The 18,271-nt window shown below is 40.8% G+C and overlaps 1 protein-coding gene across 1 annotated transcript; it reads left to right on the top strand.

Moving 5' to 3' along the window:
- Positions 1 to 1,085: 1,085 nt before the first annotated feature.
- On the top strand, positions 1,086 to 11,145 carry LOC104121178 (transcription elongation factor SPT6 homolog). Its single transcript, XM_009633105.4, has 17 exons — positions 1,086 to 1,416; positions 1,551 to 1,649; positions 2,676 to 2,805; positions 2,874 to 2,958; positions 3,083 to 3,236; positions 3,312 to 3,447; positions 3,570 to 3,837; positions 3,966 to 4,175; positions 4,257 to 4,382; positions 4,471 to 4,857; positions 5,601 to 5,708; positions 5,797 to 6,576; positions 6,750 to 6,891; positions 6,964 to 8,138; positions 8,323 to 8,532; positions 9,419 to 9,887; positions 10,518 to 11,145. Exons 1-17 carry the CDS (start codon positions 1,383 to 1,385, stop codon positions 10,937 to 10,939), a joined length of 4,935 nt encoding a protein of 1,644 aa, XP_009631400.1. The 5' UTR covers positions 1,086 to 1,382; the 3' UTR covers positions 10,940 to 11,145.
- The last annotated feature ends 7,126 nt before the right edge of the window (positions 11,146 to 18,271 follow it).

Raw genomic sequence — 18,271 nt, 5'->3', positions numbered from 1 at the left:
GAGGGTTTTAATTATCTATACTACTTTTAAAACTTATTTATTCTCAATATTGAAGTTCTAATTTAATTCCAAGTTGATATACGGTTTATCATTTTTATATATATGTTAGACTCCAATTTTGCCCATCTTCTTTCTCTCTTCTTCCTTTCCCATTCCACTCATCTCTCTCAAAAAAATATCCACTAATTACTAATGTAATAGCGAGGACATTGGCTGAAATGAACTCAAAACCGATGTGCAAACAAATATGTAATTCAAATGACTCTGATCAAAGTGAGTAAAGTGTTAATACAAGGGGAATGAACTTGTTTTCCAATAACAATGTGTTAATATTAGGGGAATTAATTTGATTTCCTAAATACTCAATTAATTTTCAAAATATTCAATTACTGAAAAATATCAAACACGTTGTTAGCCCGCATAAGATTTGAAGTTTCTCATTACCATCTCTTTAATAGTCATTGACATCCATTAAAAAGTTTCGTAACTTTGAATTGGAAAATTATTTTTTGTAAAATTGTTATTTTTTTTGGATTGAATGTTATTGTAAATAATTGCTAGTATCCTTTGAAATTTATATCTCAAATTTGAGAAAAATTGGTGAAGATTCAAGGTGATTTTGGTTAGAATTTTAGATTGAACGCGAAGAAGATATAAACAAATTGTATACATTTTGTATGTCGAATGTAGAAACGCTATACAAAATATATACAACTAACATAATTCTATTCAAGTTGTATATAAATTATATGTAAATTTTAGTTTTTGACAGATTTTTGTAGAAAAAATATAAGTTATAGATAAATTGTAGATCTTGACCGAATTTATATATATTTTGTAAAAAAAATTAGTTACTCTCTATGAATAGGAAAACACAAATAAACCGAATAAATAAGTTTGAAAATTTTATATATACGAAAAAGTCTTTTCTCCTTATAGCTTACTATTAAACTAGTGTTAATATAAAACATTAATACTAGTGTATTTATGAAAGAGCGCAATATAAATTATTTATAAATATTCATCAATATTCTAAAATTTTATCTTTAATCAACTATTTAGAGCATTATTATAAATTCATTGCCAATTCGCCTCATCAAAATAAGTAAGTTCCGTAACTGAAGTCTGCCCCTTTGCATTGCCAATTGCTACTGTGTCAGTGCCACGGACCGCCATAGTATTCTCTTCTCACGCGATATATATACACACATTTGTTCATCTAGTATATAATTTCAGCATCTTTTGCTGTTCAGTAGCAGGGAGAGGAATCGAAGCGAAAAGCCTAGGGTTTGGTTTCAATTTTCACATAGTTTTGTGTGCAAACTTTGTGAAATACTAGGGTTTTCCCCGTGCCCTAAATCTCGTCTTCGCATTTTGAAAAAATGGCTGGAAAAAACGTGATCTCCGATGACGAAGGTTGTTTTTCTTAAACTTAATTTTTTGAAAATTTTCGAGGAATATGTTTCTTATATCAGCTGAACATGTTAGTAGTTATGTGCATGTATTTTTTATGCTATTTTATTGATAAAAATCAAATTTTTGGTGAGCAGATGAAGTTGGAATTGAGGATGAAGAGAGGGATGAAGAGCCTGTTGATGGAGACGGAGTAGATGAACGGGACGAGGAGGATGAAGACGAAGAAGAAGATGGTATTAACCCTAATTTTAATATGGTTGAATTTTCATATATTTTTTTAGCTTATTATAATGAAGATTGACAGTGTTTTACCTTTGTTATTGCTTGAATTGTGGAATGAGACGGGCCAGAACGGAATTGGAATGTTTATAGAGGATTCATAGTAGACCCAACTAGTTTAAGATTGAGGCTTGTTAGTTTTTGTTTTGCTAATGTTTTGTTGGAGAAGGATTAGATTTAGAGAGTTCAAGACAAATTATTGAGTATTTAGATGAACTTATCCTGAATATAGTGGTCTATGGACTGGCTAAAAGTTGTGGGAGATCGGGGTTCAGACTTATGCTGAGTCTAAAAATGCCAGGTGATTTTTTCCTATCTTCCCGATTCTTGGTGAGCAGAGTTTCTGGGTATGGCGGTACTTGTAGTGGTGGGAGGTAGTGGGTACCGGTGGAGTCATCGAGGTGAATGCTAGCTGGTCCGGGCACCACCATTGTGAAAAAAAAAGATCCCAAATAATAGCGGAATGGATATACAAGTTTCATAGAGCCGGCATCAACTAGTTTGGTACCAAGGGATTGTTAATTGATTGCTAATATTTGTTTTGGAGTTCCAAATCACGTGGATTAAGGTTTAAGGATGCATGGTTTGTCGAATTGGCATTTTATTTTTTGTAAGGAAGTGGATCAACTTCCCTTGAGGATGTGGATTTGGTGGAGACACTGTTTTTTCTGTTCAAGTTAAGTGCAGTTATACTCAGTGAACTTCTGTCCCCCCCCCCAAAGCAGTTACTGCTGAGTGCTGACAACATTAAAGGCTTTTAGCCTGCTATTATAGTTATCAGATGGACTAATAATACATGGTCCTAGCAGAAATTCTTATTTTAGATGGTTGATATTATGGAGGATAAGATAGGGAAGCCTTTATGGAATAAGACGATTTATCTTTGGCTGTTTTCTCTTTTTTGAAAAGTTCCGCTAGTTGTTTTGAAGGTTTCTTTGTACTTGTTCTAATCGGGTATTCTGATGCTTTTATTTGGGCAGAAGAAGGTCAGGATGAATATGAGAAAGATGGGTTTATAGTAGATGATGTGGAAGAAGAAGAGGAAGAGGGTGAAGAAGATAGAGCTGACAGTGATGATGAGAGGCAAAAGAAGAAGAAAAGGAAGAAAAGGTGAGTTATTTTTTGCAGTAATGCATATGTTTTCTCGTGTATGGTTGCCTTATATATTGCTGTTTCAGGGAGTCAGAGAGGAATTACATGCTTGACGAAGATGATTATGAACTACTTCAGGAAAGCAACATTGCGGTGCCTCGTCCGAAACTTGTGAGTTGTGATTTTGCTTACTGATATAAACACGCAGACAAACACATGTATATGCATTTCATATGTAGTATATTGATTTGTCAGTCATTGTTCACACCTTCTGATTTTCCCCTTGGCTGATCAGGAGAGCAAAAAGTTCAAGCGGCTAAAAAAAGCTCAGAGGGATATGGATGATGCGCGTTCTGGTTTTTCTGAGGAGGAAGAGTTTGACGAAACTGGGAGGCGTGGGCGTACAGCTGAGGAGAAGCTAGAGCATAGCTTATTTGGTGATGATGAAGGTAAATACCATTTTAATTGCCTTCTTTGTTGGGGTCTTTCTCATGATGTTAATTGAACTCCCGTAATATTTCCAGGGCCACCACTCGAGGATATTGCTGAGGAGGAAGAGCGGCTGGAGGAAGAAGAGGATGCTGATATTGGAGAGGAAGATGAAATGGCCGACTTTATTGTTGATGAAGAAGAAGTTGATGAACATGGCGCTCCTATTAGGTATAGCATTTGAAATATATGTGGCTGTAGGATTCATCTTGATGTTTTATTAGCTCTTTGGTTTATCTCACATTGTTTTTTTGGCTCCCTCTTAGTTGCTTACTTCTTAATTTCTGATGCAGAAGGAAGAAGGTGAACAAAAAGAAGTCCAGGCAGGCATCAGGAGTTTCGTCTTCTGCTCTCCAGGAAGCCCATGACATATTTGGTGATGTTGATGAACTTTTAATGCGTCGAAAACAAGATCGGGCAAAATCAGGCAGGCACGACGAATCTGGTGAATGGAGTGAAAGGAGACTTGAAGATGAATTTGATCCTACTATTCTATCTGAGAAGTATATGACAGAGAAGGATGAGCGCATTCGGAAAATAGATGTCCCCGAAAGAATGCAGGTGCAACACAGACATTTTCTTTGTGATTGCTTTTACATCTTAGTTTTCTTGTCTGGGTCGGTTGTGTTATTTTTCTTGTTTGCTATGATACCTTCTTAACAGTAGAATTTCTTGTTAATTCTTCGTAGGTATCCGAGGAAAGCACTGGTCCTGTGCCACCTGAAGCTATTAGTGTGGAAGAGAGTAACTGGATCTACAATCAGCTTGCTGCTGGCGTTGTGCCTTTCTTTAAGATTAAGAAGAAAGATAGTGGGAAAACTGATGAAGAGAGTGAGCTACCAATAGATAAAGATGACATCATGAGATTTCTGGATTTGATGCATGGGCAGAAGCTTGATGTGAGTTCTAAACCTTAACTAGGATTTGATCTTGTCTATGCATGACATTTGAAACTCTGCAAATTTTTGCTTTCTTATTAGGTCCCGTTCATTGCCATGTACCGGAAAGAGGAATGCATGAGCTTATTAAAGGATCCAGAAGAGGATGAAACTAGTGATGATGGCCCCAATAATTCTGACAAAAAGCCTGCTGTAAGACGGCAGAAGGTGAGACTTGTTGTCAAAGTATTGTGGATTGTCCCATGCCGAGAAGCTTGGGAATTTGAAATGAATATTGAAAGATATTATGCTGCAGGTGCTTTGGGCAATCCAAGATTTAGACAGAAAGTGGCTCCTCCTTCAGAAGCGGAAGTCTGCGCTCGAGTTATACTATAAGAAGCGCTTTCAAGAAGAGTCCCGTAGGGTGTATGATGAAACACGTCTTAAGTTGAATCAGCAACTCTTTGAATCAATTACAAAATCACTCCAGGTGGCGGACTGTGAAAGAGAAGTTGATGATGTTGACTCAAAATTTAACTTGCACTTTCCACCTGGAGAGGTTGGTGTGGATGAAGGACAATATAAGAGGCCAAAGAGGAAATCACAATACAGTATTTGCAGCAAAGCCGGCTTATGGGAAGTTGCAAGCAAGTTGGGATATAGTGCCGAACAATTTGGTTCACACATGTCTTGTGAAAGTATGGTAAGTGTGGTCTTATAAGTTCCAAATCTGCTGAATGTTGAAGAAAGTAAATTTGTTTACATGATAACTATTGCCTTGATCGGGGAATCAGTGGAGGGGGTACCATATTTCTGATTGCACCAATACATTTGAACTCACTTTTAGAACATCGTTACTTCTGAACTCTCAATCTGCTTGTTGACATACAATCAGAAATGAGATGCGTTCAACTAAGTAAACAGTATAAAATGATGACCAGATTTTATTTAAATATGCAATCTTTCCCACATAGACATGCATCTTATTCGCAAAAGGATGACATGCTAACACACATTTATTTATGTTGGATACCAAGCTATCTTATCAATATATTTCCAAAAAAACCTTTGATGTAGTGATGAAATTGTGATACATAATCAATCCTATTTGTTTTGTTCATTACTAAAATGAAAGCAGTCTCTTTTAAAGAGGGTTAGAAAAGCCAATCCAGTTGTTTTCTTGCAGCCAGTGGATGAGAGTCCCCTTACATATAGTTCCAGGCCAGTTCCTTTAGTTAAGACCTTTCAATCACAGAATCCTGAGACTTATATTGCAGCCCCAAAATATTCTCCAAATAGCTGGTTGTTCCCTTCGTTTCCTCATTCCTGTTGCTGGATTTGGGTTTAATTTCTTTCTCAAGTCTCTTAGTTGCAAAGGGAGATGTGGATAACATTTGTACTAGTTGGAACTAGGAAATTATAGTGAAGCTGTGAGTTTTCTTGCAGGGGGATTTGCTGGAGGATGCTAGGGAAACACCGGAGGAGATGGCGTCGAACTTCACCTGCGCAATGTTTGAAACACCGCAAGCTGTGCTTAAAGGCGCTAGACACATGGTATGAGGATGTTTATGCAATACTTACTTTGGGACAATTTTGTTGCCATGTTTGACTGTAATAGCTAACTCTCATTGAGCTATTTTAGGCGGCAGTTGAGATAAGCTGTGAACCTAGTGTCCGGAAACAGGTGCGCAAGACCTTTATGGATGACGCCAAAGTATCAACGAGTCCTACTCCTGATGGGAATGTGGTGATTGATTCCTTCCATCAATTTGCTGGAGTAAAGTGGTTACGGGATAAACCTCTCTCTGATTTTGAGGATGCACAGTGGCTTCTCATACAGAAGGCAGAAGAGGAGAAACTCCTCAAAGTTACTATCAAGCTGCCCGAAGTTGTTCTTGACAAGCTGATAACTGACTCGAGAGATCATTATCTCAGTGATGGTGTGAGTAAATCTGCTCAGTTATGGAATGAGCAGAGAAAGTTAATACTTGAGGATGCATTTTTCAATTTTCTTCTGCCTTCGATGGAGAAGGAAGCTAGATCGTTGCTGACGAGTAGAGCAAAGAGCTGGCTGCTTTCGGAATATGGAAAGTTTTTGTGGAATAAAGTGTCTGTGGGACCATATCAACGCAGAGAAAGTGATGTCGGCTCTGATGAAGAGCCTATGCCCAGGGTTATGGCTTGCTGTTGGGGCCCTGGAAAGCCAGCAACTACTTTTGTGATGTTGGATTCGTCGGGAGAGGTTTTGGATATCCTGTATGCTGGGTCTCTCAGCCTTCGTGGACAGAATGTTAATGATGAGCAGCGGAAGAAGAATGACCAGCAGAGACTGTTAAAATTCATGATGGACCACCAACCACATGTTGTGGTGCTGGGAGCTGTAAATCTATCTTGTACGCGGCTGAAGGAGGATATTTATGAGGTGTGCATCCTTGAATTTTATTTGATTGCAACTGTGTGATTAGGGGATAAACTTGGCGGTATTCTGGTAGGATATGTAGTGCCTAATTATGCCATATTATAAACAGTTTCTTAATCAGCATAATTTCTTTATTGAGGTGGCTAAAGTATTTCTTGACTGTTTTTGTGGTTCAGATAATTTTCAAAATGGTGGAGGATAATCCAAGAGATGTTGGTCATGAGATGGATAATTTGAACATAATATATGGAGACGAAACCCTTCCACATCTCTATGAGAATTCCCGCATTTCAGTTGACCAGCTCCCTGGGCAGTCAGGTAATTACTTTCCTTGTGAACTTTTATACAGCTATTAGGATTTAGCAGCACTTATCCACTCCAGGGTTTTAGGTATTGTGAGGCGCGCTGTGGCACTGGGACGTTATCTTCAAAATCCTTTAGCAATGATAGCGACATTGTGTGGACCAGGCAAGGAGATTTTATCTTGGAAGCTGAGTACTTTAGATAGTTTTCTTACATCAGATGAGAAGTATGGGATGGTTGAACAGGTTATGGTTGATGTAACTAACCAGGTGGGTGTTGATCTTAATTTGGCTATAAGTCATGAATGGTTGTTTGCCCCTCTGCAATTTATTTCGGGGCTAGGTCCCAGAAAGGCAGCATCTCTTCAAAGATCCTTGGTAAGACAGCAGACAATCTTCACTAGGAAGGATCTCTTGACTGAACATCATCTTGGTAAAAAGGTATTTGTGAATGCAGTTGGCTTCTTGCGAGTAAGGCGTAGTGGATACACTGCTAACAGTAATACATATATTGACTTGTTGGATGATACAAGGATCCACCCAGAATCCTATGGTCTTGCACAGGAGTTGGCCAAAGATATTTATCTTAATGATATCGGTGAAGAAAATAATGATGATGATGAACTGCTTGAAATGGCAATAGAGCATGTTAGAGAGAAGCCACATCTGGCGAGGTTGCTTGAAGTTCCAAACTACGCCAAAGCCAAAGATCGTCAGGACAAAGAGGAAACTCTTAACGATATAAGGTTAGAGCTGATGCAAGGGTTTCAAGATTGGCGTAGACAGTATGTGGAGCCAAGCCAGGATGAGGAGTTCTATATGATTTCTGGCGAGTCTGAGGAGACACTTTCCGAGGGAAGAATTGTGCAGGCAACAGTTCGCCGAGTTCAACCTCAGAAAGCTATCTGTGCTCTCGAGTCTGGATTGACTGGCATTCTTACCAAAGAAGATTCTTCAGATGATTGGAGAGATGTCAATGATTTGACTGAAAAAATGCGTGAAGGTGATATCTTAACTTGCAGAATCAAGTCGATCCAAAAAAATAGGTACCAGGTTTTCCTTAGCTGTAAAGAGAATGATATGAGAAATAATAGGTATCAGAATAATCAGAACTTGGATCCATACTACCATGAAGATCGCAGTAGTTTACAGGCTGAAAAGGATAAAGCTCGTAAAGAAAAGGAGCTCGCAAAGAAGCATTTCAAGCCAAGGATGATAGTTCATCCTCGATTCAAAAATATAACGGCAGATGAAGCAATGGAGGTATGTTATTATCTTCGCAGATATTGAATACAAACTTGGTGCATAGTTCTTATGATGCGACATTGCAATGAAAAGACGCAAGCATCTTTTCTTTTATGACAAGCATGAATTAAGCGTTTTTAGAATGGCGATTCTAGCATTTGATGCCTAAGCTATCTTGATACTCTCTTCATACTTTGTGCAGTTCTTGTCGGACAAGGAACCGGGTGAAAGTATCGTACGTCCCAGCTCACGCGGACCATCTTATTTGACTTTAACTCTCAAAGTGTACGATGGAGTTTATGCTCACAAGGATATTGTGGAAGGTGGAAAGGAACATAAGGACATAACAAGCTTGCTCCGTATCGGAAAAACATTGAAAATAGGAGAGGATACTTTTGAGGATTTAGATGAGGTACTCTGGCAATTTTTCCAGTTATTTTATATATAATGAGAGTTGTTCCTAATCTAGTTTTTGGTATGTGTTTTCGTTTGGTTTTGTGGGAGGGAGGATTGCAGGGAATAGGGAACATATGTTCCCCGTAGTCAATATGAATTGAGGGATCAGCTATCTTCACAGGTCATCCAGCTGGAGAAAAGAGTTGTATAAAGCAACAAATAAACAAACAAATTAATTAGTAATAAATGGAAATCCTTAAGATGATGATGGTTGATGCTTTCTGAAAGTAGAACTAGAACATAGGTATGAATGCAGTTCGCTTGCATTAATGTCATGGTTGAGAGGAAATAGAATTTGTTCTCTCTCTCTCTCTCTCTCTCTCTCTCTCTCTCTCTCTCTCTCTCTTACACACACACTCACACTCCCACACACTCGCACAGAGACCTCTTCTCCATATCTCTTTCTTTACATTCTCCTTGTGCAAAAACAAAGGTTTTGTGCTCAAATAGTGGACAAATACATTGGGCAAGAGAGGTCAAGTTTGATGAGTGAAGGACCTGATTTGCTCGACTTTTTTCTTACTATTGTTAGAGCTGGTTGGAGAACTTAAATATTTGCTACTTCCTTTTTATTACCAAAAAAGTATTAACTGCTCCCAAGCATTTTGCTTGTTGGCATTTAGTTGAGGATGGCTTTCTTTGATATGTTTATTTTCGGTTGAGTGGAGCCAGAAACTTCATGGAGATTTATTGTACATTTTGTGGTCCTTGGCAAATTTTCATAGGACACTTGTTTGATTACTTTATTTATCCCCTGGTACAATACATTTCTTGGGTATATTATATTTTAGTTTCTTGGAAACACTGAGAATCTCATTGGTTTTGTGTTGTGTTTATTTCAGGTAATGGATCGGTATGTCGATCCATTAGTAGCTCATTTGAAAGCAATGCTGAATTACCGCAAGTTTAGGAAGGGAACAAAGGCAGAAGTTGATGAACTTTTGAGAATTGAGAAATCTGAGTACCCTATGAGGATTGTCTATAGCTTTGGTATTTCTCATGAACACCCTGGGACATTCATTTTGACTTATATACGGAGTTCCAACCCGCACCATGAGTATGTTGGTCTGTATCCGAAAGGATTTAAATTCCGCAAGAGGATGTTTGAAGATATTGATCGCCTTGTGGCATATTTTCAAAGACATATTGATGATCCCCATGACTCTGCACCATCAATACGATCAGTTGCAGCGATGGTACCTATGCGCAGCCCTGCAGGTGGGGGCTCAGGATTTGGTGGCGGTTGGGGTGGTTCATCCAATGATAGTGGTCGAAGAGGTGGTCAGTCTGGGGACAGAGATTCTAGACCAGGTAAAATCTTCTGTTTTTGTCCCTGCCTATTCTCTCTCTGTCTGTTCTGTCTCTGCTTCCCCTTTGTTTCATGATAAAAAGGTTGCTCTTCATCAAATTCTGAAAGCTCTAAACCGACCTTATTGGTGACTCCTCTTTAGACACCTGCTTTTTCTTCGAAATAGGTTGGGCCTATATTTGCAGCTAGTAGGAATTCCTTTTTTTTAAAGACTTTCTTTCCAGCACTGTTTGGCCCGTATCTTCAAGTTGGGGCAGCATGCCCCTTCTCTCGTTTTCCCCTAAAAATTAGTCTGGGTTGGGGGTGGGGGGTGGGTCTTGTGGTCTATATAGCAGGCGAGCGTTGTTTCAACTGCTCTCCATTTTCCCTTAAGATCTCAACTTATGTTGGTCCATCAACTGAGCTGGTTAAGATTTGTGACTTATTTGCCCTAAATAAGATTAAGGAAACTCTCTTGGGGGTGAGAGAGCGTTTACTGCTTATCCTACTGTGTGTCTGTTTATGTCTAGAATGTCTTTCATTCCATTGGAAGTCTATCCATTGTTGCTTTGTAATGTACAGTTGTTCATCGAGGTTGATAAAAGAGCAGAAAGATGCATACTGATTGCCAATGGACTTTTCCGGTTTTGCAGGTAGAAATGACTACAGAAATCGAAGCAGTCAGGATGATCCAAGTGGATTGCCGCCCAGGCCCTATGGTGGTGGTGGGCGTGGGCGTGGTCGTGGACGTGGTCGGGGAACATATGGACGTGGTAGAGGAAATAACGATAATGACGGGCAAGATTCAGATTATGGCACTCAAAAGTGGGGTTCTAAGGAAGGTGGGGGAGGATGGGGTGCAGAAGTCCAAAATTCACCTGCTAGAGACACTTTCTCTGGTGGTTGGAGTGGTGGTGGAAGTGGTGCCGGAGGTGGTAGCGGAGACGGAGGTGGTTGGGGTGCTAGTGGTAGTGGTGGTGGTGGCTGGGGGCAGGATACCGGTGGTCAGTCCGATGATTCTGGCTGGGGTGGCGGTAAAAAGGGTTCACAGTCCGGTGGCAGCGGAGGGTGGTGACTGTATCTATGATCACAGCAATTCATTCGATCAAGTAATTCGTACTTATGCAGCCCTTTGGATGTATAACCACTGACTTGTTTTCTTTTTGCAAACATTGTTATCCAGGTTTCAATTTTGCATTCTGGAATTGAATTGCTAAGTGTAGCATCTTTGTAATTATGCCTCTATGTCCGTCCTCATAATGTTTTCCCTTCCCTGTCAAAGATTCTACTGTTATTTTTACTGTTTTATGCTCTACCCAAAAATCAAATTGATTTTGCATTCGTGTAATGTAGCTTGACGAGTGAATTAAGAAGTTAAAAATCATATTTTTGACTAATAATCAAGTAAATCAGGATGGAGGGAGGTGATTTGCCCTTTAATAGAAGGATTAAGAAGATAAATTTTTCTTTTTGTCATGTTTTTGTTTCTTCCGGTACTCCATTATATTTCTTCTTCTGTCATCTTATGCGTGGGAAGAAAATAAATTTCTCTTTACATTGGCTTCTTTACCAATGTTGGATCGGTGTATCCATATTTGGGTCTTTCCTTTTCTGATCGAAATATGTCTGTTTGATTTGGACATTCCTGGGCTAGTACCTCAGGTGACATAGTATTCTTTTCAAAAATTTACTATAATTGTGGTATTTAGATCAGCTTGCGATCCTTGACAATTCCCCGTGTGTGTTGCAAACTTTTGCCCGTAGGTACTCGGGCCTCACGTTTTAATCTTCTATTTCGCCTCAAAGGATTTGAACCTACTCGTGGTTTTCATTTCATTGATAGTTAGGCTAATACCGTTAAGCTAGGTGCCATAGGTGAGTTGATAGATGACAATAATTTTTGACATTGTTTCTTTATTTATATAGCCGAAGTTTTGTAAAATTGTCTAGGCAGTGAATCTCGCAATGTCGAAACTCAAAGCTGTATACAACGAAGAGGCAGTAGACGTTTTATCTCAACGATAATTCAAGTTCTGGTGAAATAATTTTCATCATCCATGAATAAATTGAGAAAATAACACTTGGGCATTACATGTGCATAAATTGAATTTGGTCACGGGTGCTTGCGGTGTACCCCACAACACAAAATTAAGGAGGAACCTTTGTGCCCGTGATTGGATCGTTTTGTTCATTGTACTTCAATCCGTTTTATTATTTATTGCATGGTCTAATTTCGTTTTTTTGTGTATTAAAAAAAAGTTGTTACCATCATATTAGTGAAACCGTAAAATTATTCGCATATCTTGTTTCTTAGAGGAAACTAAATAAAATAAAACTCTCATTGCTTTTAGTGTGGTATCATTTTCCTGGCCTTGTTGTTGTTATTTATTTGTTCCTATTCTTCCTTTCGGGCCAAGAATTTTTCGGAAACAGTCTCTCTGCCCTTCAAGGTAGGGGTAAGGTCTGCGTACACATTACCCTCTCCAGACGCCACTTGTGGGATCCCACTGGGTTGTTGTTGTTGTTGTTGTATTACCGTATTTAGTTATTCTTTTACAATCTTATAAATAAAATAAGTATAAGTTATGAGTCAATTTATGTATAACTTTATGCATGGTAAATGATAGAATAATTAAATCCAAATAATTAAATTATGCATAACTAATTCCTGCATTACTAATGTCATGTGCTGCTTTCCATCATTGACCCATGACCCCTTGGACGCGCCCCGTGGCGTCCTGGCAAGCCTCCCAACGCCTAGCGCCACGGTCGGCCCAGTGGTCTCGGCAGCGCAAAGTGACAAGCGTGCATGCGCCTCTGTCGCCCCCACCGATAATCAGTGCCAACGCCTAGCGGCTGGTGAATGCCATCAGTGCCGCGCGCATCGACAATGCCGCGCGCACAAACCATCATGTTGCCAACAGCGCCGAACGCACAGACAATGCCCCGCGCGCAGATCCAATGCCAAGCACCAGCGCCCAACCGTTGGCAGATCCAAATAGTGCCGCACACGCCAACAACAATGCGCGCGCAGACCCTGATGCTCAAGACAAAGTTGCTGCCATCGGACTTACTTCCACCTTGTAGAAGACTAAGTCCTTTTCATTGTAATTATAGAGTAGTTTTACTTCATTCATTTTGAGTGTGTTTCTACAACTTTCTTAGGTCAACTCATGTAACTTTGGTTTATTTTTTTTAAGCATTATTAAGGGGACGAAAGCATTTAAATAATTCTCTGTACTGGTGTCTCTCCCCCCCGACACCGCATAGCATCTTGTAATAGCTTTCATCATCATCAATACAATCATCAGCTTTCATCATCAATTGCTCATTTTCCGCTGCTCAATTGCTCACGATATTGGTTTTCACGTACGGCACTGACAATCTAGTCTAGCGTACGGAGGGGACCTCAGTTGGCGCATAGCAACCGCACTGATATCAGTTGCTTAGCCTTACGTCGCCCTTCAAAGGAACTTCAGGAAGGCGCCGCGTAACAGTTGGTATAAGAGCCTAGGCTCGACATCGGACGAGGGAACTCATTACCATCATCACCATTTCTGACCATGGTGAATTACGGGGATCGCATCATAACCCTTCAAGAGACGGTTGACGAATTACGGCCCATCGTGGATACGTTACAAGATCTAAAAACCAGCCTAGTGCAAAGGTTGGACGACCTGAACCGCAGAATGCGGCAGACCGAAGTTGACATAGCAAACATCAGTCGCGACTCTGAGGAAGACCGACAAACGGCAGCCGTCGAGGCAACCGAAATTCATGGCAAATTCGAGGACCTCCAATAGGAGCGTGCCGAGGATTTAGCCCATCGGGAACTAGAGGCTGACAGACTGACCGTCATGCAGCAAACCATAGACAACTTGACAGGCCAGCTCAATGTTGTCAATGCTGCCCTTCAAAGTCTGCTCAAAAGAGGCGAAAACCAAATTAGGGGTGCCATGAACATTGCCCCCATGCCACAAAAGCTGAAAATTCCGGAGCCAAAGCCATACAACGGAGCCCGGGATGCTAAAGAAGTGGAAAACTTCATCTTCGACATCGAACAATACTTCGATGCCGTAGGACAATTGGAAGAATCCAAAAAGGTAGCAACTGCAGCCATGTATCTTCAAGACGATGCAAAACTCTGGTGGCGAGTCAAATACGAAGCCATCAGGGTCGGTGAAGATACTCTCAACACATGGGCAGAACTGAAGGCAGCCGTACGCCTGCAGTTCTTCCCATAAAACGTGGAATACAATGCACGGAGAAAGTTGCATGAACTCCGCCACACCAGGTCGGTGCGGGACTACGTGCGAGAATTCTCCGCACTTATGCTAAACATACGAGATATGGGGGACAAAGACAAACTGTTCGCATTCATAGAAGGATTGAAACCTCATGCTCGTATGGAGATGCAAAGACAACGGGTAGATATTCTGCCCAAGGCCATTCAAGCTGCAGAGTGCCTTGGGGATTATCAGTTGGAAACTCAGAAGGATAGGCCCCAGCCGCCTGTCCGAGGGGGATACAACGGGAGCCGACCTAGCAATGGTGGTCCTAACAGAAACGGAGGAGATCGAGGTGCATCCAAATCCAAGACTCTTTCCTCAAGCAGTAACAGTGCTGCATCAGTCAACAACAATCAGGGGAGAAAGCCCCCTTCAGAATGTCGTCATTGCGGCAGGGAAATTGGAACAATCAATGTCCCAATACACATATCAATGCTCAACAGACTGCTGAATGACGAGACAGATACCGACGACTCAGACGGCCCCGATCAAGTAGGTGCCTTCAACGCATTTGTCGGCTCCATTCATGATACCTTGGCGGGAACCAGTACTGGCAACCCCAAGAAGAAAGCATTCCCAATCGACAAGAAAGGGAAAGGAAAGGCGAACGAGAGGCCTCCCACATCACAAAAGAGGACCTTAATGTTCGTTGACATGAAAGTAAACGGCAGACCTATTCGGGCATTGATAGACACGGGTGCTAGCCACAACTACCTGGCCTCAACTCAGGTGCAACGCCTCGGTCTAGCAGTGCAAAAATGCAAGGGTCGTGTCAAGGCTATCAACTCTCCATCTCAGCCAGTGAGTGGAATAGCCAAAGAAGTGCCAATGAAGCTCGGCCCATACAAGGGAATATTCGACCTGCGCATAGCTATCATCGATGACTTCGAACTGATAGTGGGATTGGAATTCCTCAGGCAGACCAACACTATACCGGTACCATATGCCAACATGCTCCTAATGATGGGAGACAACGGGGCCAAACCCCGCACCATACCGTGCATACCCATAAAGATGTCCGCTGGAAACATCTCGGCCATGCAGTCAAAGAAGGGAACCAACAGACTTGAACCTACGGTTCCGGCTGCCCTCAACATCATCAATCAAACATCAGATCATCGGCGTCCAACAACTCATGGCGCCCCTCAGTCTGTGAAGACTCATCAAGCATGCCAAAGGACAAGTTGGATCACTCAGCAGAAGCGGGACTCTTGGAGCCGCTACCAGTCCCACAAAGACCTTGGGAAAGCATTTCCCTGAATTTCATCACAAGATTATCCAAGGTCGGAAATCTTGCAACCATCATGGTGGTAGTAGACCGATTTTCCAAGTATGCTACCTTCATAGCATCCCCACATAACATATCAGCAGAAGATACAACTCGACTCTACTTCTCTCATATTGTCAAATATTGGGGTATGCCCAAAGACATCATTAGTGACTGCGACCCACGCTTCACTAGCAAATTTTGGACCCATCTCTTCAGTTGCCTCGGATCCAAATTGAGTCATAACTCAAACTTCCATCAACAAGCAGATGGCCAGCCAGACCGGTTCAATAACATGTTGGAGGAATATCTTTGCCAATTTGCAACCGGATCACAAACACATTGGGTGAAGCTTCTGGATGCTGCTCAGCTGTGTTTCAATTCACAAAAGTGCGCCCATACAAACAAAAGCGCTTTTGAAATTATTACCGGACAACAACCGCTACTCCCACAGACGGTGAATGCACCAATCATGCCAACATCTCCTCGAGCTGCCAGTTTCTCGACAGAATGGGAGCAAACTTTGAAGATAGTGCGGAGCTATCTTGTCAAAGCCCAAAAGAGGGCAACGAGGTATGCTGAACAAAACCTTCGCTTTGCCCAACATCAAGCAGGGGGACAAAGTTCCGAGGCGGAAATTGTTTGAAAAGAGGACCCAAGATCCTCGCCTATTGCAAAAATACATCGGAGCCTTTTCCATTGAAAGGCGCATCGGGAAATTCACATACCAGCTGAACACACCAGCCTGGTGGAAAATCCATCCAGTCTTCCATGACAGCCGCCTCCGAGCATTTCAGAAATACATGAAAGATCATTCAGAAAGCCACCTCACAACACTGAGGGGAACATACCTCCCAGCCAACAAGAGCCTGACCAATCATCCTCATTCGGCAAGTAAGGCTCCGAGGACGTCGCCAACTCAGGTGGGGGAGAATGTCATAAGCTGCTTTCCATCATTGACCCATGGCCCCTTGGACGCGCCCCGTGACATCATGGAAAGCCTTCCAACGCCTAGCGCCACGGTCGGCCCCGTGGTCTCGGCAGCGCCAAGTGATAAGCGCGCATGCGCCTCTGTCGCCCCACCGATAATCAGTGCCAGCACCCAGCGGCTGGCGAATGCCATCAGTGCCGCGCACACCGACAATGCCGTGCGCATAAACCATCATGTTGTCAAGAGCACCGAACGCACAGACAGTGCCCCGCGCGCAGATCCAATGCCAAGCACCAGTGCCCAGCCGCTGGCAGATCCAAATAGTGCTGCGCGCGCCAACAACAATGCGCGCAGACCCTGATGCTCAAGATAAAGTTGCTGCCATCGGACTTACTTCCACCTTGTAGAAGACTAAGTCCTTTTCATTGTAATTATAGAGTAGTTTTACTTCATTCATTTTGAGTGTGTTTCTAGAGCTTTCTTAGGTCAACTCATGTAACTTTGGTTTATTTTTTTTAAGCATTATTAAGGGGGACCAAAACATTCAAACATTCAAGCATTCAAATAATTCTCTGTACTGATGTCTCTCCCCCGACACCGCATAGCATCTTGTAATAGCTTTCATCATCATCAATACAATCATCAGCTTTCATCATCAATTGCTCATTTTCCGCTGCTCAATTGCTCACGATATTGGTTTTTACGTACGGTACTGACAATCTAGTCTAGCGTACGGAGGAGACCTCAGTTGGCGAATAGCAACCGCACTGACATCGGTTGCTTAGCCTTACGTCACCCTTCCAAGGAACTTCAGGAAAGCGCCGCGTAACACTAATGCTGCATAATTTTAACCAACAACTGAACCATCCCTTAATTACTTAACAACTTCGAATGACGAAAAATTTAAAAACGAGGGGGGAGTGGAGGGGAGAGGAGGGGAGAGAGGCATTTTTTTTTTTTTTTTTTGGTAAGACTCATTCAGGATTTTACTCTTGGTTGGATTTGATCTTTTATGTTTCAAACTCAATAAAAAGAGTAATTGAGTAAACTCAATAATATGTTATGCTTTCTGTTTTATTGGTTCACCTAGAAATAGGTTAGGCTTTCTATCCAAATCAATGAGAAGTTTCTGTTTGGTTGAGCGTCCTCTTCGAAATTCAAATAAAGAAAATGAAAAGGTAGATATATAATAACTAAGTGTGGCGATTGCTTACCATTTGACATTCACTCTTTAGATAAAGTTGAGAACAAGAAAGTCTTTTTTTAAAGTAAATTACCTTACCAAGTGTCACTTTATTTGCCCGTTAAGGTAGAATTTTAATACTAGTTTTTCTTCTTACGGGGTTATTATTATTTTTTTTTGTCCAATTATCCCTTTTCTCTATGTTGGTTTAAGAACAAAGAGTTAAATATCTTCTATCTTCTCCTTTTTAAATAAATTTTTGAACTGATTTTTCTCTTTTTAAAAGTTCTTGTGTACCAAAAGCGGAGGATAAACGATTAGAACGATAAATAGTATAGTAATAATGTTGAAGTGTTCTAAACATAATTAGAATACATGAAAATTAAATTCTTCCAATGGGTTTGGATAGAGATAGAAAGATTTTGTACACATGTTTTTTGGAAAATAAATAGCATAAAGTTTCAAGAATTTGGTACAAAAATATTACTACCTTTTGTATGAGAGTTTTGTTTAAATTTTCATATCATTTATGCCAGCTAATTTTTCAAGAGTTGTCTTCTTTTTATGTGAATAAATTCATTAGAAGGAAGTGGAAGTTTAGAATAAAAATGTTATTTTATGGAAATAAAATCCATTTTTAAAATAGGAGATGAACTATTTCCTTTCACATTTCAAGCTTTTATCGATTTAAGTAAATCACTAATCAAACAATCATTCCACTATATTTCAATCTTTTT

This window comes from Nicotiana tomentosiformis, chromosome 2, assembly GCF_000390325.3.
Source record: "Nicotiana tomentosiformis chromosome 2, ASM39032v3, whole genome shotgun sequence".
Taxonomy (NCBI): Eukaryota; Viridiplantae; Streptophyta; class Magnoliopsida; order Solanales; family Solanaceae; genus Nicotiana; species Nicotiana tomentosiformis.
The sequence above is the reverse complement of the archived record's forward strand: the minus strand, read 5'-3'. Positions and strand labels throughout refer to the sequence as shown.